Consider the following 25,988-nt stretch of genomic DNA (forward strand, 5'->3'; position numbering starts at 1 on the left):
GGTAACTCTGAAGGCTATTATTAAAAAGAAGGCGAGATGTTTTTTGGAGAGTCGTACTGTAAAGTACAACAAGTACTTTTAGACGTTTTAAACTTTCACGAGGTATTGCTAGCTGCAAAGGGGTGAAACAATCCTGGAATTCTGGTAATTCATACTTCAAGAGAACATAAAATATTAAAAGGTACGAAACGGTACGATATTGTTAGTAATTGTTCAGTACGGTCAAAAATTAGATATTGTGAGAATTTTGGAAATACTTCGAACTTCAAATGCACGAAAAAAGAAGGAAACTTTGAAGCTTTTTCCCTCTGACGGTTTTTTCTTTATATGCCTATTTAAGGGATTCGAAAGTATTATGAGGTTCCATACAACAAGTTTTGACATAAACGAATATTTCTTCCATGCCAAAAAAATTTCAGAAAGATCTCAAGGAATAAAAACAACGACGGTTTCCTTGTGGAGGAAAGCAGGACTGCGTTAAAATTTCAGGGTACACTTGATGATGTTCAAAAGGAGCGAACTTGTTACCGACGAAGTTCGTTGTGGCAAGAAAAAGAAACACATTTGCAGAAAATTGAACTAGATGTATGTGATAGTGTTTAAATTCCCTTTTAAAAATCAACCTGAAAATTTCCATTCAATACACAATTACTGGTACTGGCACTCATCTGCATAACCATTTTCATTTCATATTCCAATTTCTATTGTCGATTTTATGCTGGATAACCTATAGTCGATTTCCGTTCAACTGCTATTTGACTACGAAAATGCTAATGATGGTCGTCGTATTGAAATACCAGCATAACTTTGCAATGGCAGTATTGTATGCCGACAAACAGCAAGTCATGGCATGATAACGGAAAAATTGTTTTCAATGAAAAATGGGTTTTAGTTTTTATGTTCCAATTGTTGTTGTTGTTTTTGTCGTTATCATCAGCATTATTATTATTTCATTCAAGTGGTATTGAGTTGTGTGCGTGTGTGTGTTTTTATTCGACCCACGTTTATTGGCATCAAAAACCACAAATACCGTAATGACAACTATTCATATTGACAATTGGCTAATATAAAGCGTTTGTGTGTGTATGTGTGTGCATGTGAGAGTGGTTTGATATTTACATATCAGCATGCCTGTATATGTGAATGTGTGATAAATTGTATATTATATGCTGGTTGTATATTTACTTGGCATTATGTTTCTTTTTCCCGCTTACGAGTTTTGGGGAAGTAAATGCGAGCCAAAATGGCATAATGTTTTTTTTCCGATGGTGGGTGAATGAGCATTCCAAAGGGGTCAGGATTTTTTCTCCGTAATCTTATCTTTTATTTTAATATTTGCGGCGAAAAATCACGACATTTATCAATGATTAGATATCTGATTTATGCCATATGCCTTATGGCTAGAGAGGGTACACAGGGTGAGATAAAAAAAATGCAACAAAGTCAAACGGCATAATTTTTACATTTTTTTAATTTTATTGAATGAAAGCAAAAAATGTCGGAAATAGCATCAAATTTAAAATAAGTTTAGATTAGTTCGAATTGGTCACCTATGGCACGAATTATGGCCTTCAAACGGCCAATGAAACGTCACATGCTGCCCAAATGTTGCTCTGCGGTATTTTGGTCTATTTGCGGCGAAGTGCCTGCTTGAGGTGATCGACACTTTGGAATATTTTAGTTGTTGTTGTTGTAGCAGCTCATACATCTGTGTTCGTTCGGTTTCCATTTTCTGACTCCATTCAATCAGGTTCTGTCTCTAAGTCCAGTCTCAAAAAGGATGCAACCTGTATGGGTTGTGTCCATAATCAGACTGGAGTTAGGTGAGTAGGCCTGGCTGGGCAGCGAAATAGGTGCAGCGTGTCATGTAGGCCTGTGCCACAAGCTGGGCAGATGTTCTGCACGTCGCTGTTAATCCGGCCCAGTAGAAATTTAGGCGGCTGCACCATCCGGATTGTAATTGAGCCAAAACTACTCGAGTTTGTCGTGGCAGCTCTCGTTCTTCAGCTGCGACGGGAGGGGATGGTCTCCTAGCACAGTATTCACTCTATATCCTTCAATGGCTTCAGAGACCGCATTATAGTGAATACTACTTAGTCCCACTTGATAGGCCTGTTGATCTAGAGGCTCTTTCTTACACCTCTGTACCTCTCTCTCTAGATCATGAAGGTCTTTCCGCAGGTGCCTGGGCGGAGGTTGCCTATCCACAAGATGGTGATTCGGATGGCTTTGTCTATAACACCCAAGCAGGTATTGCATTGACTGCATTTTGTTATGCTGTCGCACCGGTAAGACCTTCGCCTCCCCATGTAGGTGTAGGAATTTTTTAGTGCCAACCTTGCTTTCCGAAATACTTCAGACAAAATAGTCCAACGGTTTGGTATCCAGATATTTTGTTGGCCATTGTACGCTGGAAATAAAGCGAGGAACCTGATTTTGTAACCTTTCTTGGGTGGCGCGTGCTGAGTGCGATTGTGCTAAGTCCTGTTGGAATGTCCAAGGTCTGCGGCCAAAATGTTTGCGTGCCCAAGGCTTAAATACAACCTCCAGAATATAGGGTGAGATGAAAAAAACTGCAACCAATTTAAGACTGCTGTCATTTCTAAGACAGCTGTTAAAATTATTCCATCGACAGCTCATTATATGGTTTACAGGCGTACAAAGCATTTTGGTGAGAATTTTCCAAAAAAAAAGTTATTCGTGATAGAATTCAGGCGTGATAGTGCGATTTCTTTATATTTGCCTGGAAAACCACAAGTGGCTATCGCTAGATCACTCCAGAATTTAAATGTGAATAAATCTTTTGTGTCTCATACCATCGTGTCTCGTAACCGTGATACTGGTAGCGTAGCCCCGACGTCAAGGAAGTGGACGGCTCGTGAGCTGAACATATCGCAATATTCCATTCGGCAAATATTGAAAAATGAGCTCGGGGTAAAGCCATTGAAATTCCAAAAAGTACAAGAACTTACACCGCAACAGAAAGAAAATAGACTCAAAAGAGCTAAAGAGTTGCTTCGCTTGGTGAACTGCCGAATTTGGTTTTCTCCGATGAGAAATATTCATTGTAAACAAACAAAAAGATCGCGTTTACTTGCCAAAGAGGTCAGCTGAAAATGTTCTCATTCGGTTGGCCACCAGAACTCAAGCGCCGGCCATGGTGATGGTGTGGGCTGCCATAACAGCCAATGGTCGCTCTACGCTCGTATTAATCGACCGTGGCATCAGAATAATTGCCAATTTATTATCGCCAAAATATTCTGGAGGGTGTATTAAAGCCTTGGGCAAGCAAACACTTTGGTCGCAGACCTTGGACATTCCAACTGGACTCAGATCGCGCCACCCAAGAATGGTTACAAAATTAGGTTCCTCGCTTCATTTCCAGTGCACAATGGTCACCAAAATCTCCGGATACCAATCTGTTTGACTATTGTGTATGGAGTATTTTGGAGAGCGAGGTTAGCACTAAAAAATACCAAAGTGTCCTTTGTCTCGAGCAAGCCCATCGCCGGGAATGGGCCAAAATACCGCAGAGCAACATTCGGGCAGCGTGTGACGGTTTCATTGGCCGTTTGAAGGCCATAATTCCTACCAAAGGTGATCAATTCGAACAAATCTAAACTTATTCTAAAATTTGATGCTATTTCCGGCATGTTTTGCTTTCATTCAATAAAATATAAAAAAAGAATATAAAAATTGTGGCGTTTGATTTTGTTACAGTTTTTTTTATCTCACCCTGTAAACAATTTAATGAGCTGTCACTGGAATATTTTTAACAGCTGTCGGATGAGTGGCTTAGAAATGGCAGAAGTTTGAATAATATAAAATTTTATAAATATAAATATAATTAAATCGAAAGTCCTGTTGTCTTACTTATCGAAAAAAAACACTGCAATTAAAATTACTCCCATTGCATTTTAATAGTATTTTAAAGGGTTGGTACCTTTTCAATTGACGTCAATAAACCTATAAAATTTTAATTAAAATTTAATTAGTGTTTGAGAAGAAGATTCCGAAAATAATTTATTACTTGAAAATTACACTTAATTTGCATTAGGATCAATGGTCGATGGAGCCAATGGACGGATGGGGGTTCAATGGACTCATTCATTATGTTGAAGAGATTAAAAGTGTATTTTCTTTAAGAAACCCAAACCCAAATTAAAACGAGACGAAAGGGAGAGAGTGATTTACTTTCTTCTTCTTCTTTGCTTTTCCATTTAATGTCCTTTTTGGCAACGGCGTCAACGATGATGACAAATAGCTGTAACACACAAGGACTTTGAGTTTATTTAAACAGCCCACTCACACTTTGATGGCTTTCAAGGTCATTCATTATGATTAGATGTTATGCCATGCCACCAAAAAAAAAAGAGAGAGAGAGATAAAGAGCAACAAAAAAGACAGCATCAGCATTCCAGAATCCTCGATATTTTTATATGTAAACTAAATGCACATAAATTAAAGGAACACCAATGCTGTTGTCGTCGTCGTCTTCTTTTGACAAACAAACAAATTCGGTATAATTTTTTTTTAATTCCAAGCAGGAGGCTGTTCAGGATTACATATCGAAGGAGAAGCCCATTGAAGATTTCATATCGGCGACAGTATTTTATTCACAAAGCAAATAAATTAAAATTCTTTAAATAAAGCTAAAAGCGATTTGGAAAGTTGGAATTTCATTGATTCCACTTGAACTGGCACGACATTAAATTCGAAGGCAAAGAAAACAACTGATATTAGGTTACGTACAGCAAGGACATAAATTTTCAAATATCAACACACGTGTTTCAAGGTTTTAAATCATCTTTCTTTATCTGGTATTCTTTCCACAGAGCACAAGTGAATGATTGCAGTATATCTAGTTAAACTCGTTACCAGAGGAAACGGTCCCCTCATAGAAGAGCAGAAGGTCTTCTTATAGAAGATGAAATTGTCTACTCATAGACGTGAAGGTCTTCTCATAAACGACGTGAAGGTCTCTTAATAGAGGACGTGAAGGTCTTCTCATGGAAGAGCGGCAGGTCTTCTCATAGAAGAGTGACAGGTCTTCTCATAAAAGACCACAAGATTTCTCATAGAAGACCAGAAGATCGTCTCATAGAAGACCAGAAGGTCTTCTCATAGAAGACCAGAACGTCTTCTCATAGGAGAGCTGAAGGTCTCCTCATGGAGGTCTTCTCATAGAAGAGCAGGAGGTCTTCTCATAGAAGAGCAGGAGGTCTTCTCATAGAAGAGCAGGAGGTCTTCTCATAGGAGAGCAGGAGGTCTTCTCATAGAAGAGCAGAAGGTTTTCTTATATAGAAGACCACAAGGTTTCCCATAGTAGGAGAAGACCTGGAGGTCTTCTACCGGTCCTGGAGGTCTTTTCCATAGAAGACCACCTGGAGGTCTTCTCATAGAGGACCACCTTGAGGTTTTTTCATAGAAGACCACCTGGAGGTCTTCCCATAGATGACCACCTGGAGGTCTTCTCATAGAAGACCACCTGGAGGTCTTCTCATAGAAGACCACCTGGAGGTCTCCTCATAGAAGACCACCTGGAGGTCTTCTCATAGAAGACCACCTGGAGGTCTCCTCATAGAAGACCACCTGGAGGTCTTCTCATAGAAGACCACCTGGAGGTCTTCTCATAGAAGATCAACCGGAGGTCTTCTCATAGAAGACCACCTGGAGGTCTTCTCATAGAAGATCAACCGGAAGTCTTCTCATGGAAGATCAACCGGAAGTCTTCTCATAGAAGACCAGCCGGAGGTCTTCTCATAGAAGACCACCTGGAGGTCTTCGCATAGAAGACCATCCGGAGGTCTTCTCATAGAAGACCACCTGGAGGTCTTCTCCTAGAAGACCACCTGTAAGTCTTCTCATAGAAGATCAACCGGAGGTCTTCTCATAGAAGACCACCTGGAGGTCTTCGCATAGCAGACCACCTGGAGTTATTCTATAAGATCAGCAGGTCTTCTTGTGGAAAACCAGCAAGTCTTCCCATAGAAAACCACAAAGCCTTCTCATAGATTAACACAAGGTCTTCTCATAAATGACCACAAGTTCTTCTCTTGGAAGAGAAGACATTTAGGTCTTTCAATGGAAGAGAAGACGTTTAGGTCTTTCCATGAAAGAGAAGACGTTAAAGTCTTCTCATAGAAAACCTAAAGGCCTTCTCATTGAAGAAGATTTTTATAAAGAAATTTGTATCTAAGAATACCACAAGGTCATCTCCCTTAGGGAAGACCAGAAGTTGTCTAGAAATCATTTCCAGTGATATTAAATAATTTTTAATTTAAAAAAATAATTAAATATTTATTTTCACTTTTGAAAAGTTCAACAACAATAAATATATAATCTAATGAAGCGTCTTGAAATAAACCATTATCCCATTTGTTATAGCTCCATTAAATTTTAACCAATCAACAAAATCGGCAACTTTCCTAACTCGTTTAAATACGTCGCAATAATGTCAGCCGCAACAATAAGCAAAAATCGCAAACATTGTTACTCAAAATCAATTTTGAAATTTCATAGAATTACCATTAAAATCGTTAACAAAATATCAACAATTTCCATCAACAAATCAAATATTTTTTTTTCCGAAAACAAAGTAAACTTGTTTAGCCCAGGCTGCTGATGTTTTGCGCAATTTTTTCTCCATGTTTTTTTTTTTTCTGCAACGTTGCTGAAACGTAATTGCAGGTCAGACAAGCAGTCTAATGAACTGCCAAAACCACTAACTGATTTTTGTTTTGTTATTTTTGCTGATAACAAAGTTCAAACAAAAACAAAGCTTAATTTTATTTTGCCAACAAATATTTGGCGCTGATGGGTTTGAGGTCTTTTGAGAGGTAGATACTAAATGCTATAGAAATAAATTTGTTACTCTCTAAAATGGATCTATTAATATTTGATTTGGTGGGTTATCTTAAACAGATAAGTGTCTTGGGCATAAAGTTTTCGGAAATTTTGCAGACATTCAATTTTGTGCAAAAAAGTTTAGGGTTCAATAATTTGAATAGTATAAAGAGGCATTTAATGAAATAAAATTACAGGGAAAAGTTGTCAGCTACCATACAGCCCTACAAAAAAAATGTTTGAAAATCATACGTTCATAACATGATCCCTTGCAAGATTTAAGAAATAAATGAAAATTATTCTCTCAAAAATTTAAGTTATTTTTAATATTATAATAAAAATGACTAACCCACTCTAATATAGGCGATAGGTTAATAAACACATACCTGAAACAATAGGTTTTTTATGTCCGTGAAAAATGTCCTCTATGAAGGTGTTAACATGTCACTATAAAAACATTATTGCCACATGAACTCAAACGTATCCTCTCGCCTATTTATAGTGTTGAAAATTGTATCTGTGTATATGTGAAACACAAACACAATGTTCATGTCAATATTATCAGCAGCTGGCTAAAAATATTTGCAGGGCGTAAGGTAAGTCTGACATGTTTTCCATTTTTTCATTTTGGTTATAAAAATACATTAACGGATTGTATGTGGACCATAACTTAATGCGCCAAAGAGTATTAAAAATAAAGAAAAACAAGTTGAAAAGTATCAGTCGATTTAGCCCACAGATGTATACCCTCAGCCAAATTTCTATTATTTTAATATATTTTGAATTCTGTTATGAGTATTTAAATTGGCAACCCTCTATGAAGTATGTTCCGAAGAAATGGGCCAACGTTGTCCATTCCGTATCGCACCTAAATAAATATGATATAAATATTGCGACGTGCCAGGTTTCGACTACATTGGTTACTTCCTTCACTTTATATGAGATATGTGATAGTTTTTGAAAAATCGCTACCTTCGCAATTTTTTGACAGATAAAAGTATTGAAAATTGTGACCCTTTGTGGGTGAGGTACCAGAAAGGGTTGGCAGATATTTAGCTTTCTTCGAACTTTTTTTTTCAAAATAGTGAACCCTATATGCGGGAGGTGTCAGAAGGAATGGTCCGATCTCTACTATCATTATAACATACCCTGTGTTGATAGAAATATGCAGATGTGACAAGTTTAAATGGAATCGGATGTTATTTTCGCGTTTTATGAGCTTAAAGATATTCAAAATTTCGACGTTTTGTGGGGGAGGTACCAGAAGGAGTGGACCCATATATTCAGTCTAAATAACAGATCTAGGGTTCATAAAAATAGTAGGATGTGTGAAATTTGAAGACAATCTGAATCTTAAATCACATTTTATTAGAGTTGTAATTATTCAAAATTGTAACAATTTGTGGGGGAGGTACTTCATGTTGTAAACCGATATTGTCAATTTTCGCACCTGACCTAGCACCGACGCATATATTAGGATTTGCAAAGTTGGAGCAAAATCGGATTATCCTTTCTTTTTCTGTGCAAAAAATATTTTTTTTGAAAATGTCGACCTTTTGTCAGATGGAGTGGACCGATATTGTCCATCTTAACACCAGATCTTGGGTTTATGAAAATATTTGAATGTGTTAAATTTGAAGACAATCAAAATCTTACACTTTTTCTGAGATTTGTAATAATTCAACATTTTGAATATATGTGGGGGTGGTACTTCATGGAGTAAACCGATATTGTCCATTTTCACACCAGACCTAGAACTGACGCAAATATTTGGATTTGTAAAGTTGGAGTAAAATTCGATTATCCTTTCTCTTTCTGTGCAAAAAAATGTATTTTTTGAAAATTTCGACATTTTGTAGGGGGAGGTACCAGAAGGAGTGGACCGATATTGTTCATCGCTGAACTCGATCTAAGTTTGATAATAATATTACGATGTACCAAGTTTGGACCAAATCGGATATTCCCTTCGAGAGTTATCGTGCGCAGCAGCCAGCCAGACAGACGGACGGACAGACATCGCTAGATCGACTCCAAATCTTCTGAAACGGATTTGGTCTAATAATATAATATAAAAATATTATTATTTTTATAACAATAAAAATATTATTATTATTATTTTTTTTTTTTTTTGGTAATTATACCCTACAACACTATGTGTTGGGGGTATTTTAAGTTTGATTGGCCCAAAAATTATGTAACACCTCGAAATATTGGTTTCCCACATAGGAAAGTATATATGGATCTTCCTAGCTCGCCGAGCTGAGTCGATCTAGCTATGTATGTCCGTCCGTCCGTCTGTCCGTCTGTCCGTCTGTCCATGTTAATTTATAATCACTCTACAGGTCGCAATTATGGCCCGATCTTCACGAAATTTAGAATGGAGGTGGGTCTGGGGTCAGAATAGAACCCTATTTCTTTTGGAAATGATCGCCAAATGTTTAGGGGTTGAAATGGACCAAATACTGAAAAAATTTCGGATTTTGCAGTAGCTATACAGGTCGCAATTATAGACCAATCGACGCGGAAGTTGGCATGTAGCTAGAGTTTAGGGCGGGGAAGAGGCCTACCAATTTGGGTGGTCATCGGATAATATTTAGCGGGTAAAATAGACCATATCTTTTGTGTTGAAAAAATTCAAAATTTTTCATTAAACCGCGAATATTTTAAATCCCGGCGAAATCACAAAGCCATGACAAGGTTACTTCTGATCTTTACATTGATGTTAACATCCAACAAAACGGATATATAGCAAAATATGTGCGATATATAGGTTTACCAAAGAAGATATGCTTGAAAAATCTCTTATATGTCGAGAACGACTGAACTGGTTTCCACAGTTCTCATTAATTCAGAATGGCCTCTTGACAGGAAAGAAAAAACGTCTAAAAAAATCGCATAAAAATATCTCTCTAAAGATGAAAATATGGATTTTGTAAAATTTTCTCATAATTTTTCAATTTTGTCATATTTTTGGCATATTTTCATTTTGAATTAAACATTTTTTATATTTCTACAGCTATCAAAACTAAGTAGTTAGGATATCAGGATATCATATACAGATCGCATTTATGGCCCGATCCTTACGAAATTTTGCATGGAGATAAGATGAGGGTCAGAATAGAAGCTTACTCTTTTTGGAGATGATCGCCATATATTTAGGGGTTAAAATGGACCAAAAAACTGCAAAATTGTCTGCAGGTCGTAATTATCACCCGATTCTCACGCACATTTGAATGGGGGTTACCGGACATTACAAAAGCCAAGCAGTTTTGGATGGCCATCCAAAAATATTCAATGTGTGAAATAGTTTGTCAACTTTTGTAGACAAAATACAGTGACTTTTTGGAGAATTCACAAATATAGGAAAGACGCAATTCTGACTATCGTTAACGCTGACTTCGTTGAAGAATATAGTCAAATGTCTGTATCTTATATAGATGCGTTTCAGTCAAAAACCAATAATAAATGTTAATCTTTTGCCACTTCTGAGAGATTAAAGGTCTTTGGGAAATATTGGTTCCAAATCTAGGAAGACCATTTAGGTGCAACATCTACCAATAAATTGGAAATGAGCAAATTAGTTTAAGTTGCTATTATTCGAAAATTAGAGAACGGAACCTGATGGTTTTCTTTTATTATTTGTCACAATATCTTGTGGAATTCTTTCGAGTATCTCGCCTATATAAACTGTATGGTTTATTATAGTGTTGTAGGGTATTTAACGGTCGGCCCCGCTCGACTGTAGCCTTTGCTTACTTGTTTTTTTCGTTAGATTTGAGCTTGTAATCACCTAATAATGTACTAATAATAAAAAAATGAAAATTATTTTTATAATCTTCCTTAATTGGTCCTTATAGTCCTTGAACTGACCCTTTTCTTTACCTAAAACTTTTCTTCAAAAAACTATGATTGTCCATGATGGTTCTGAAATCTGTAATGAGTGTCACTGATGGAGTGCAGAAAAGGTGTATCAAATGGTTTTTGGAAATTCAAACTTTAATTTTAAAATAGTACTAAATATCTAAAATGGTACTAAACTTCTAAAATGGTACTAAGATATGATAAGATATGGCTGTGGTTTTGAAAATGTGTACTACAAATGTACGAAAAGATACAGGGTATTAATGGGGTCTGTCGGTATCTTATAGTACACATATCCAAAACCAACATCATATCTTAAGGTGATTTTGGATATGTGTATTATAATTGTAAGAAAAGTACTAAATAGTACACTAAAAAATTCAAGTGTACCGGTCCTTATATTCCTTAATTTTTTTTAATCCTAGTTTATTGAACCTTATAGTCGTAGAAAAAAAAACTTAAAAATCCACGTTTATTGGTCCTTATAGTCCTTGGAAAAAACTTTAAAAAATCCACGTTTATTGGTCCTTATAGTCCTTGAAAAGAAAAAAACTTAAAAAAATCCACGTTTATTGGTCTTTATAGTCCTTGAAAAGAAAAAAACTTAAAAAAATCCACGTTTTATGTTTATTGGTCCTTATAGTTCTTGAAGAAAACTTTTCAAAAATCCATGTTTTTTGGTCCTTATAGTCCTTGAAAAAAACTTTTAAAAAATCCACGTTTATCGTTCTTTCTAGTCCTTGAAAAAAAAAAACATTTAAAAAATCCACGTTTATCGGTCCTTCTAGTCCTTGAAAAAAAAAACATTTAAAAAATCCACGTTTATTAGTTCTAATAGTCCTTGAAAAAAAAACGTTTAAAAAATCCACGTTTTTTGGTCTTATAGTCTTGAAACTAGTTTTATTTTTTAATTTTAAAAAATAATCCTTAAAAATATTTTTAAAAATTCCCGTTTGAAATATATTTAAAAAATAGCAATTTATTGGTCTAACGGTCCTTGCAAATTGTTTTCCTACAAAGTCCAGATTCTTGCACAATTTGTCCTAGAAATAATATTCTTAAAATATATCCACATTTATTTTTATTAATTTTTACCCCTCATTTTCGCATTAGCTAAAAACAGCTCTTGCTAACCACAGATGATGTTATATATGTATTTTTCTTAAGCCTCTTTTTTTAACATCTAATCCGTATTAGCCTTTTTTTCCTTCTACACCTTCCCTTTTTTTTAATATTCCGCACATTTCACTTTCACCCACAACATATCAACAAATAGTCCTTCCATCACCTTTGACCGCCCTGATGAACTCTAAACGTTTAGCCATTAATTTTCCAAAAAGAGAAACAAATGGCATCCGGGATTTGTTTATAGCTATGTTCGTTCTGGTGGCCACGGCTTATGTGGGAGTGTATTTGTTTAAATATTAAAGCTCGGATGCAGCACAGGCAGTGCTTAAATCCATTAGAGTATCACGGCAATCCAAGGAAGAGAGAAAATAAAACTCACCTCTTTTCAAGGCTAAACAGTCATGGCTTTGTTGTGTGTGTGTGTGTGTGTGTGTGTACGTCTTGCACGTTCTCAGGAACATATTACCCATGCCGTGTGTTGGCTTAGATTTCGACATGGAGAACATATCAAGAAATCATTTCTCTCAAAGCGGGGCTGGGAGGGAGAGATGCAGAGGGAGAATTTGAGTTAATGATACATTTTTGCAGCACCGTGTTGCTGTGACTGTATTGGTGGAGCAGTGCCCTGGTGTTGGCTTAAGTTACGTTTAAGTATTTTGCGTAGGCGTTTATTTGGACATTTTATTCCGTTGGCCTTAGGAGCCAGCTCTCGACTCTCCTTCTCTCCCTCTCTCTCTCTCTCTCTCTTAATGAGAGGTGACATACAAACATTTATTTTGGCAAGTTTTTTTACTTGGATTTTCTTTTACCCCTACCCAGAATTCATTGCTAAGGAAATCTAAGAGGTCTCCCTGCAGGTGTGTGCGTTTTTCTGCTTAAGTGTTAACGTCGTATCGGGTATAAGTCATTAATTTTATTTACAAGAGCAAAAAAAACAATAACAGCAACAACAAGTGGCCATCTATCATCTTTTTATAGCGGCAAATTGTTTACCGTGTCAAGTTGAATGCGGGTAGGCGTGCTTTTTGATTGACAGACCGGCACAAAATTTAATGTTTACGAATATTATGTTGTGATAAATTTAAAAAAGTAGGTCAGAACCAGCATATATTAAGAGAATGTTGTTTTTTGAAAATTATTTTTCAAGGGCCCATACGCAGATAAAGGTATGGGTTGAAGAATAATTTTTTTAAGGTCCTATACGTCGAGAAGCCTTTTTTAGAATTTTTAAAGCTCGTTGGAGAACATGCATTATTTTAGAATATTTTTTAAGAATCAAGAGACCAGAAAACATGGAGTTTTAGCAATGTTTTAAGGATCAATAATTTTGTTTTATGCAATTATTTACGGATCTTTAATTATACCCTCCACCATTGTATGGAGGGTATATGAACTTAGTCATTCCGTTTGTAACACCTCGAATTATACATTTTAGACCCCACAAAGAATATATATGCTTGATCAGCATAAAATTCTATGTCGACTATGACGATATCCATACGTCTGTCAGTATATCCGTCTGTCCGTCTGTGGAATTACTCTAGCTTCCGAACGAGATGAAGTAGATTGATAAAATTTTACTCTAATGTATATTATGTCTGCAGGACTTTTGGTATTGAAAATGGGCCCTGTAGACCCTCGTATAATCCCCTTACAGTGTGAGATAAAAAAACTTCAACAAAGTCAAACGTCATAATTTTTACATTTTTTTTAAATTTTATTGAATGAAAGCAAAAAAAACCAGTAAAGAAAGTCTTAAAGTCGGGCGAAGCCGACTTTATGATACCCTACACCACTTTGCTAATTTAGTAGAGCTCCACATAACAATTAAAAGTTTTTATGGAAGAATTCAATCATACACGCTATGATATAAAGTTAAAAGGACTAAATTTGCCGAAGCATTTGTATCTTTTAAATTCGGAATTGTATTGCCCATTTGGTGCACAATTAATTTGAAATCGGTTAAAGATATATATGGGAGCTATATCCAAATCTGAACCGATCTCGATAAAATTTGGCAAAGATATTTCTGAACTGTATTTGATATATTTCCCTGAATATCGTTGTTGAGGAGTGCATATTACGGTTGTGGGTAACAAATATAACAAATCGGACGAATAATATATATGGAAGCTATAGCTATATCTGAAGCGATCTTCACCAAATTTGACATACTAGCTTCTAGACTCAATTCGGTCGTAAGTGCCAAATTCCATCCCATTTGGACAAATATTAGACGTTTGGTGCACAATAAAAGGTAAATCGGACGAAGTTATATATGGGAGCTATATCCAAATCTGAACCGATCTCGATAAAATTTAGCAAATGTGTTTCTGAGCTGTATTTGATTTATTTCCCCAAATATTGTTGTTGCCGAGTGCATATTACGGCGGTGGTGGACAAAAATAACAAATCGGATGAACAATATATATGGGAGCTATAGCTATATCTGAACCGATTTCGATCAAATTCGGCATACATATTTTCAGGCCTAATTTGGGTGTGTATGCAAAATTCCATACAATTCGGACTGATATTACACGTTTGGTGCACAATAAAAGGCAAATAGGACGAAGATATATATGGGAGCTATATCTACATTTTGACCGATTATCTCCAATTTCAATAGGGTTCGTCCTTGGGCCAAAAAAATGATCTGTGCAAAATTTCATCTGGATCGGGCAATAAATGCGACCTGTACTTTGTTTACAAAAATACATGGACAGACGGACAGACGGACGGACGGACGGACGGACAGACGGACGGACGGACATGCATAAATTGACTCAGAATGTGATTCTATGCAGATAATCAAAAGGAACTATGGGTCTATCTCGTTTCCTTCTGCCTGTTACAAACAAATGCACAAAGACATAATACCCTGACCACCTTGTGGTGTAGGGTATAAATATCGGAAAATAGCATTAAATTTTAGAATTGGTTTAGATTTGTTTGAATTGGTCACCTTTGGCACAAATTATGTTCTTCAAACGGTCAATGAAAGTTGATCTGCGGTATTTTGGCCAATTCCCGGCGAAACGCTTACTTGAGGTGACACTTTGGTTTTTTAGTGCCAAACTTGCATTTCAAAATACTTCAAATACAATAGTCCAACCAATTGATATCCGGAGATTTTGGTGGCCAATGTGCGCTGAAAAGAGGAACCTTATTTTCTAACATTTCTTGGAGGCGCGTGCTGAGTGCAATGGTGCTGAGTCCTGTTGGAATATCCAAGGTCTGCGGCCTAACTGTTTGCGTGCCCAAGGCTTTAATACACCCTCCAAACTATTTTCGCGATAATATTCGGCATTTATTTTGATGCCACGGTCGATTAATACGAACGAAGAGCGACAATCGGCTGTTATGGCGGCCGACACAATCACCGTGGCCGACGCTTGAGTTCTGGTGGCCAACCGAAGGTGCACATTTTCAGCTGACCAGGTAAACACGATCATTTTGTTTGTTTACAAACTGTTGACAAACGAATGTTTTCTCATCGGAGCGGAGAAAACCAAATTCGGCACTTCACCATTTTCGGCCAAGCGAAGCAACTCTCTAACTCTTTTGAGTCTATTTTCTTTCGGTTGTGGTGTAAGTTCTTGCACTTTTTGGAATTTCAATGGCTTTACCCCGAGCTCATTTTTCAATATTTGCCGAATATTTCGATATGTTCAGCTCACGAAACATTTTTCGGCCACTGCGACGCGGCACACTCAATTCGATTAAGTCGCTTCTTTACTTTTCGAACCATATCTGCTGATGTTGCTGTTTTCTTCGGTCCACTTCCTTGACGTCGGGCTACGCTACCAGTATCACGGTAACGAGCGATGTTACGAGACACAAACGATTTATTCACATTTAAATGCTGGAGTGCTCTAACGATATCCACCTGTGGTTTTCCAGCCGATTATAAAGAAATCACCCTATCACGCTTGAATTCCATCACGAATAACTTTTTTTTCTGGAAAATTTTCACCAAAATTCTTTTGTACGCCTGTCAACAATATAATGAGTTGTCACTGGAATAATTTTAACTGCTGTCGGACGAGTGGCTTAGAAATCACAGCAATCTGAAGTTGGTTGCAGTTTTTTCATCTCACTCTGTATAGTACACAATTCCAAAACAATCTCCACATCCCAATTCCAGATACCAAGAGAGACCTCAATATCAAATTTGAGCATTCCAGCTCTATTCCTTCACCCAATACCAAATTTAGTACTTTCGTACAATTATAGTACAAATTTCCAAAACCTCCGATTTTCAACCACAGACACCAACATAGACTTCAATATCAAATTTAATGCTCCGGATTATATTTTAACCGAATACCAAATGTAGTACCTTTTACTACTTTTCGTACAATTACAGTACACATTTCCAAAACTCCATCCATAGTGTACCACAGACTCCAACTGTCACTTCTATATCAAATTTTAGTATTCTAACTTCATCCTTTTACCCTATACCAAATTTAGTACTGTTATAGTACTCATTTCCCAAACCACCTCCATATATCCAGGCTACACATGAACAGCGACCATAAGACCATATTTCAGATTTAAAGCATTATCTGTTCAACTGAAAACAATTTGTCCAAATATAGTACCATTTAGCACACATAAGTACGAATTTCCAAAACTTTCTACATACCCCAGTCCTACACTCCGATAGTAATCCAAATTTCAGGATTATGCACCAATCCGCTCTCCAAAATTCGAATTTTACCAAATTTAGTATACATAAGTACGAATTTTTAAATGTCCTACATACCCCTATCCTACAATGCAATGGTAATTTAATTTCTAATTTTCAGGTTTCCGCCTCTACTTGTTAATCCAAAATGAAGAATGTACCAAATATAGTATCATATAGTACAGAAAAGTTCGAATATCCAAACCTACCTAAAACTACGAAATTGTACCAAATTTAGTACAATTTAGTACTTTTCGCGGACATAAGTACAACTTTCGAAAATTACCTCCATAATCCAAGCCGGATTGTATGCTTATGTTAATTTCAAATTTTTGAATTCCAGCTCCATCCGTTCCTTCAAATTCAAATTGTACACAATTGAATTCCATTTAGTACCTTTTGTATACATGGGTACACACTTTCAAAACTACCTCCTTTCATTGACCCTACTCTTTAATTTGCATTCCAAATTTCAAGTTTTTAGCTCTAACCGTTCACTAGATACGAAATGGCACCAAATGTGGTACATTTTAGTACTTTTCGCCCACTTATAGTGCGAATTTCCAAAAACCTTTTGGCACATCTATCATACACTCCATCAGGGACCCCATACCAATCTTAAGAGTTCTAGCTCTACTGTTCCCCCAAATTCATAGGGTACCATATTTAGTACTTTTTTGTACTTTTCGTACAGTTCTGGTACGAATTTCTAAAAACCCAGCCTTATCTGACTTACGGACCAAGAGTTAGCCTCACTCAAAAATCCGGATTCTAGCTTCAGGCTTTTCGTCTGAGCATTAATGAATCGTTAAGTGAGTCAGTCAGTCAATTGCTTTCCTCTGTTATTTTTTTAAATCTTTGAGAGGTATACCGTGGTTTTGATGCGATTCAAATCGGTCTCTCAATTTCTCAAATTTGGAAATTTACCATAAAATAAAATCCTTTAAAAATGCTGTTGAAATCTTAAAAATGCCGAATGAAGCCGTTATAATGGGGGCTATACGAAGGCCTGGACCTGCATCGATAATTTTCTGTCACAGGCGGTGGTACCCATTAGGAAATTCAGATACGAAATTTGAAATAGTTCCGGTTAATATTGTACCTAAAATCGTCAAAATACCGAATATAGGGAGGTACCGAAGTATGGGGACTATACGAGAACTAGACCACAATTTTCTGTTATGGGCTGTAGTATCTATTACAATATCTAAATACGAAAATTGAAACAACTCCGGTGTATAATGTCGCTAAAATCAACAAAGTACTGAATATCGGGGGCAACGTTGCCTATGGGGGCTATACGATAGACAATTCTCTTCCAAGGGGTAAAGTGCTTACAAAGAACTTCTTGTGTGGATATTCAAACAATTTCATTGGAAAATTTGTCTATAATCATTAAACGAATGTCAGGGGTACCGTGATATGGGGCCTATATGACATAGTGGACCGATTCGAACTTGACCATTTCTTTGAACTTGACCTGCCTGCAGACAAAAGACTGATCTGTGCAAAATGTTAGCTTCCTAACTTTATTCGTTTTAACTCTAGGGTGATTACAACAGACGGACGGACGGACAAAAAAAAAATTTACGCTGATCAAGAATACACATACAAGAATATATATACTTTGTTGAATGACGAACTTAATATAGCCTCCATACTATGCAGTGGGTATAAAAATTGATTGTTTCCGAACTTTAATTCCTTTTGTTTAATTAAAAATTAAATTTTACTTACAAACCTCCATGTCTCTATTACAAACACTAATGTCCATGCCACGTGGAATGGCTCTATTATCATATCTCCCTGAAACGCGCCAGAACTACGTCCGCCTCATTAACTTGGTAATGTGATATCCCATCACTTGATTTCCATAACCAAACAAAAAGGAACGATATTTAATGCTAATCTTATCACAGAAATCACAGCTGACGTTTTCGACACATATGGAAAAACTTTCATCGGGAAAACATTAACCCTATTCTACGTTTCTATCGATTGGAGGATTTTCTCTTCATCGACAACCTGGCGTTCCGCTTTTATGATAAATATTTATACTTTTTTGCTTTCTTTTCGTCTTTCGTTTCTTTGAATTCATTAAAAACAGTTTTAATTTTATTTCGTTTTTTTTTTTGCCAGCCACTAATTATTCTAACATCACCTGGTGCAGCTGCTGCTCTGGCTGGTGTTGTTGCTTTCTCAAAATCTGTTTACCAAAGTGAGCTGTGAATCGTTCGGTTATTATAAATTATGTGATTTTGTACACAATTTTAATTAAAGTTTTCCCTTTCAAAAGAATGTCGAAGTATAATCGAAGAGGGAGAGGGAGAGGGAGAGGGAGAGAGGGCGAAGAGAGGGGGAGAGAGGAAGCAGACGAAGATGAAGAAGAAATGAGGAATATTAGTTCATAAAATGTTTGTAGTTTGAGCTGGTGGGGTTCCTCTAAGGGACTGATGATGTTCAAGCTGTTGTGGGGGGTTCTGTTGCCTTCGTCGCCGTCGTCGTCATCGTCATTTTGTGTGTGTGTGTGTGTGTGTGAGTGTTTGGCGTATTTTGGGAAACCAGGTGTAGAAGATGGTATGAACATTCTCATTTATGCTTTCACTTGTTAGCCCCCGTGTTTGTTTGTTTGTTTGTTTGTTTATATTTTAGGTTTGGGTTGTATCTGTGTGTGTAAATGTGCCATTTAAACACACACACACACATATATATATATATATATATATATATATATATATATATATATATATATATATATATATATATATATATATATATATATATATATATATATATATATATATACATGTATACACTCCTCTGCCATTATGTTGCATGCTTTTTGTTCCTCCCTCTTACCGTCCCCTGGAGACAAGGCATCTTTCCCTCCCCTTTGACCCACTAAACATGGAGATATAAAAGTCTATGCCACCGTTAACTGCCATGGGTAGCGTATGTGCCTGAAAACAGTGGTTAACAAGGATGATAGGTAATGCTTAAAAATGCGATTTTATAGAGACTTCCTTATTTTCGAAAAGAATAATAGGAATGTGATTTACACTAAATAGTGTTCAAAATCTTACATTTTGAAGTTTACCGACCCTTATCCATTTTTTCCGAACAAAATTAATTCAATATCTCCATATGTAAACCCAAGAAACCAACTGCGATCTCAATATCAAATTTCAGCTCGATTCCTTCACCCAATACTCAATTAGGTACCAGTTGGTATTTTACGAACATTTACACTACGCATTTCCAAACCCACCTCCACATCCTAAGCTCAGCTACCAACTGTTATCTAAATATCAAATTTCGGAATTCTATCTATATTTCTTCAGCCAATATCAAATAAAGTACTATTTAGTACTTTTCGTGCACGTGTAGTACACATTTCCAAAACCACCTCCATATATCAGACGTATATACTAATAGAACCTCAATATCAAATTTCAGGATTACATTTCTATACCTTCATCCAGTATCGAATTTCGTACGACTTTGTACTTTTCGACCAATTAAAGTTCGCATTTCCACACCCACCTTCAAATCTTAGCCACAAATGCCAATAGTTATATAAATATCAGATTTCGCGATTTTATCTTTATTCCTTCAATTTACAATTTCAGGATGTCAGCATTTTAACATCCCCCATTAGCAAATTTTGTACAATATAATATCACAAACAAGCTTTTTCTCTCAACCCCAGATATCAAAAGTGACATCCCAATACCAAATTTAGAAGTATTTAGAACTTTTCGTGCAATTAAGGGTTAATGAAAAAACCGCAACCAATTTCAGACTGCTGTCCTTTCCAAGCCACTTGCCCGACAGCTGATAAAATTATTCCAGTGACAGCTCGTTATATTGTTTACAAGCGTACCCAAGCATTTTGGTGAGAATTTTGCAGAAAAAAAGTTATTCGTGATGGAATTCAAGCGTGATGGTGTGATTTCTTTATATTTGGCTGGAAAACCACAAGTGGCTATCGTTAGAGCACTCCAGCATTTAAATATGAATACATCTTTTGTGTCTCGTACCATCGCTCGTGATACTAGTAGCGTGGCACGACGTCAAGGAGGTGGACGGAAGAAAACGACAACATCAGCAAAAATGGTTCGAAAAGTAAAGAAACGACTTGATCGAAACCCGCGTCGCAGTGGCCGAAAAAATGGCTCGTGAGTTGAACATATAGCAATATTCCATACGGCAAATATTGAAAAATGAGCTCGGGGTGAAACCACTGAAATTCCAAAAAATGCGAGAACTTCACCACTACAGAAAGAAAATATGCTCAAAGGAGCTAAAAAGTTGCTTCGCTTGGCCGAAAGTAGTGAACTGTCGAATTTGGTTTTCTTCAATGAGAAAATATTCGTCGTCCAGCAGTTTGTAAACAAAATGATCGTGTTTACTTGCCAAAAAGGTCAGCTAAAAATTCGCACCTTCGGTTGGCCACCAGAACTCAAGCGACGACCATGGTGATGGTGGTGTGGGTCGCCATAACAGCCGATGGTCGCTCTCCGCTCGTATTGATTGACCGTGACATCGGAATAAATACCGAATATTATCGCGAAAATATTCTGGAGGGTGTTCTAAAGCCTAGGTCACACAAACATTTTCGCCGCAGACCTTGAACATTCCAACAGGACTCAGCACCATGGCACTCAGCACGCGCCACCCAAGAGTGGTTACAAAATGAGGTCCCTCGCTTCATTTCCAGCGAACAATGGCCACCAAAATTTCCGGATACCAATCTTTGGAAAGCAAGGTTGGCACTAAAAAATACCAAAGTGTCGATCACCTCAAGCAAGCGCTTCGCCGTGAAATGGGCCAAAATATCGCAGAACAACATTCGGGCAGCGGTTTCATTGGCCGTTTGAAGGCCATAATTCGTGCCAAAGGTGACCAGTTCGACCAAATCTAAACTTATTCTAAAATTTGATGCTATTTCCGACATTTTTTGCTTTCACTCAATAAAATTTAAAAAAAAATGTAAAAATTATGGCGTTTTATTTTTTTGTAGTTTTTTTTTTTTATCTCACCCTGTATATTGTTGACCAGCGTCAAATTCTATCCGTCCGTCACTCTGTTGTAACCACATCACAGTCAAAACAAATAAAGATAGGAAGCTAACATTTTGCACCGATCTGTCTTTTGTCTGCAGGCAAGTCAAGTTCGAAGATGGGCTATACCGGTCCACGATATCTTATAGCCACCATATAACGATACCCCTCGATATTCGGTATTTTTATGATTTAAGCCACATTTATCAATGGAATTGTCTGAAAACCCACACTTGAAGAGAATTATCTATATAGGTCCACGATATCGTATCGACCAGTTATTAATCTTTTGAAGGTTATATCTAAATTATTGAATATACCAAGATGATAAGATCTCAAGCAAAGGCCGAAGCCCGGCTACTTAAAAAAGTATCACATTTAGAAACATTTTACACATAAGCAGAGAATTAAATCTCAAGCTCCGGCCGAAGGTCAGCTGCCTAAAACATGGCATTAGAAAAACTGAACAGAATGTACTGCAATTAATCGGCTCGTGTAGGTGAAACGACCAGTATCTCTGGGTCCAAGAAATATAATAACAAGCTTGGAAAGCTTATAGCGTCAGCAATAATTAAGCGTACATTTTGTGGACTTCCAAAATGGAGCCATTTTGACTTTTTGGAGATTTTTTGAAAAATTCGGGTCCAATTCGATACAACACCGGAACAGTTTTAAATAACCCAATCATGTGAGTGGTTGGATAGATATTTTAAAATGATACATATTTTATCCATATAGTAGGTCCGCGTCTGCTGGGTCAAACCTCAGGGTATCTGGGTCCGTCCCCCAAGAAAAAAAAATAATTTTATGGAATCTGGGTAAAAAACCTACCTTTGGAAAATTTGGCAAAAAAAAAATCCGAGAGTTTTAACTAAACTAGAGTTGTTCCAGCCCTGCGTTTGGGTGATATGAAATCTCTCATATCTTTAGGAACTGTGCGCACCCATGAACTATATTGACACAACGTAATACATGGAGAACATTCTAGTAAACAATTATAACCAAATTTTCACATTTTAATGCGTGACGCGATCTATGGATTCACGGGCTTTAAGGTCAGTCATTTTGTACCTACCACCTCCCGGAAGGCAAACTTCCATATTCTTTCATAAAAAATTTAATATTAACACTTTTTAATTTTCCCCTTTCGACACCACTGTGCCCCACTTGAGCCCTACAAAGCACCCTCATATCACACACACCCTCTCCTGCACTCAAACTAACACAAAGCAACAAGGCAAAAAAAGTGAGCGGAAGGATACACCACATTGTACATTGAAAAATCCGTATGTCGTCTGGAGGCAAAATTGTTCAGCAAAAACGACGACCCAATAAGGACAAGGTATGGATGGAGTGGCTGGCAACTTTCACTTTTCAATGTTAAATTTTAAAGAGGCCAAACCGACAAATGTAAACCAAACAAAGCTAAGCAACAGAAACAAAAACAGAAACATGGTTTGAAGTTTTATTTATTTTTGCCAAAGGGAGGCAATACAAATCACGGGGAAAATCGTGGAGGGAGGGGGGCATCAGTAATTGAAACTTACCTGGATTGTTGGTCTGTACCATTTTCATGATGTTAATTTTGTTGGAATTTCTTCTCAACGAAACTTTTCTCAACTATTTAAATAGTTTGCACAATTTTTTGTTTTTTCAAAGGAAATGCTCTGAGTTATCCTGTTTTCAGCAGAAAAAAACAATTGTTGCTTGTTTTATTGGCACACGCACAAACACTTTTTCCCAGATTTCAATTAACAATTTCCCAAGAAAATCGCAATTTCACTTCAAAAGGCTTTTTTGGGGAAAGATACACTTTTTCCTCTTGCTTTGCTTTAGGCTCACTTTTATTTGAATGCCATTCACTAAATATTTTCTTCTTTACTTTACTTTTTTTTGCTTTTTCAATTCTAAGAATATTTCTTCTTTTGAGGATATTATCAGCGTAGCCCCAAAATTGGAACGTCTTAAACGTTTTAACTCTCGCCAGCAACTGTTAATGGGCCACATAAAGTTACCGTATTGTTGACTCTGTTTTGGAGTTGTGTCCCTTTTAGTGCAATAAATTCCTGTGTTGTTATCTTTAACGCAAAATCAGTACAAACGTTCTCTCTCACTGGCTCTATTAAAATACAATTACTCTCAGACGCGCGCTCTCTCTCAGTTTCTCAACACAATTAATTCTCTGTTGTATTTTGGTGTTCATGCCATGCCTAAGCTTTGTTGTGGTGGCGTAGGAATAAGAAAACCCCCCTCAACACATTTTGTTTACATTTTGGCCAACGGGAGAGAGAGAACATCCATATGTGTGCTTGTGTGTGGAAGTGTGTGAGGATTTCCCACCCGTTGTGTGTATGATTGTATGCTATAACAACCGCATCCCAGCCATATTTGTTGCTTTATCATGCTGGTTAGTTGGTTGACTGAATCGTCGTTGGTTGCGTTGTTTGTATGCTGTGTCTGCCTGCTTGTTGAGCTCTGACTTGTTTGACACACTTTTTTTTCTTGGATTCCAGCCATAAAGAGCACAATTTGTTTGTGTGAGAGCAGTGGAGAAATGTGAAAACATTTTAGAAATTGAGTTGTTCCTCATGGTTTGTTTACAAATGGTGTACTGTGGGACGTGACTGTATAAAAGGGAAATAAATATTGGTTTATAGAATATAAATTTACATTTCAGGATTTTTATATTAAAATGCCGGAACGAGGGGATTTTTTGATGGAAAATTTTTAACTTTAAAGCAAGTCGACAAAGGAGTATTTTGTCTTTTTATACCCTACACCACAAGTTGGTCAGGGTATTATGTCTCTGTGCATTTGTTTGTAACATGGAGAAGGAACCGAGATAGACCCAAAGCTACCTTTGAGTATCTTTATAGAATCACTTTCTGAGTCCATTTATGCATGTCAGTCCGTACGTCCATGTATTCTTGTGAACAAAATGCAAGTCGCATTTATTATCCGATTGAGATGCAATAACTCCCATATATATCTTCAGCCGGTTTCGGTTTAATATCAATCCACAATTCCTAAATTTTGGCACATCCAACCGAATTCAGTCTAGAAGTAAGTACATCAAATTTGTTAAAAATCGGTTTAAATATAGCTATAGCTCTCATATATATGTTTTATTAGATTTGGTGTTTAAATCCCTCACATTCGTAATATTCATTCAACGACAATGATATTTAGTACCAGATATCTTATAGAGGTCGGAAAGACCTTTACCAACATTTATCGAGATCGGCTAAGATCTAAACTGATTTCAGGTTTATTGTGGAAATAATGGCTAACATCAGCCCAAATGGAGTGAATTTTGGTATGTATGTTTCCATTTTGTGGATAAATACAGGGTGAGATGAAAAAACTGCAACCAACATCAGAGTGGTCTTATTTCTAAGCCACTCGTCCGATAGCTATTAAAGTTATTCCAGTGACAGTTCAAAATATTGTTTACAAGCGTACAAAAGCATTTTGGTGAAAATTTTTCAGAAAAAAGTTATTCGTGATGGATGTCAAGCGTGATAGTGAGATTGCGTTATATTTGGCTGAAAGACCACAAGTGGATATCGTTAGACCACTCCGCACTCCAGGATTTAAATGTGAATACATTTTTTGTGTCTCGTACCATCGCTCGTTACGGTGAAACTGATACTGGTAGCGTAGCCCGACGTCAAGGAAGTGAACGGAAGAAAACATCAACATCAGCAGAAATTATTCGAAAAGTATAGAAGCGACTTAATCGAAACACGCGTAGCAGTGGCCGAAAAATAGCTCGTGAGCTGAACATATCGAAATATTCCATTCCACAAATATTGAAAAATGAGCTCGGGGTAAAGCCATTAAAATTCCAAAAATTGCAAGAACTTACACCGCAACATAAAGAAAATAGACTTAAAAGAACTAAAGAGTTGCTTCGCATGGCCGAAAGTATTAAACTGCCGAATTTGGTTTTCTCCGATGAGAAGACATTCGTTGTCCGGCGGTTTATAAACAAACAAAATAATCGTGTTTACTTGCCACAGAAATCAGTTGAAAATGTGCACCTTCGACCACCAAAATCTCCGGATACCGATCAGTTAGACTATTGTGTCTGAAGTGTTTTGGAAAGCAGGGTTGGTAGTAAAAAATACCAAAGTGTCGATCACCTCAACCAAGCGCTTCGCCGGCGGGAATGGGCCAAAATACCGCAGAGCAAAATTCGGGCAGCGTGTAACGGTTTCATTGGCCGTTTGAAGGCCATAATTCGTGCCAAAGGTGACCAATTCGAACAAATATAAAGTTATTCTAAAATTTGATGCTATTTCCGACATTTTTTGCTTTCATTCACTAAAATTTAAAAAAAAAATGTAAAAGTTATTGTTGCAATTATTTTATTTCATCCTTTATATAGTACCTTC

The 25,988-nt window shown here is 36.8% G+C and overlaps 1 protein-coding gene across 1 annotated transcript in view; it reads right to left on the reverse strand.

Annotated features, from left to right (window-relative positions):
• LOC101894953 (small G protein signaling modulator 1) overlaps window positions 1-23,568 on the reverse strand; it is a 107,925-nt gene extending 84,357 nt beyond the window's left edge. Inside the window, exon 1 of the mRNA XM_059121909.1 lies at window positions 23,139-23,568. Within this exon, the coding sequence (XP_058977892.1) occupies window positions 23,139-23,166 (28 nt within the window). The 5' untranslated portion in view covers window positions 23,167-23,568. The remainder of the gene's footprint in view (window positions 1-23,138) is intronic.
• Between the last annotated feature and the right edge of the window lie 2,420 nt (window positions 23,569-25,988).

This window comes from Musca domestica, unplaced genomic scaffold (assembly GCF_030504385.1).
Source record: "Musca domestica strain aabys unplaced genomic scaffold, Musca_domestica.polishedcontigs.V.1.1 2, whole genome shotgun sequence".
Lineage (NCBI taxonomy): Eukaryota > Metazoa > Arthropoda > Insecta > Diptera > Muscidae > Musca > Musca domestica.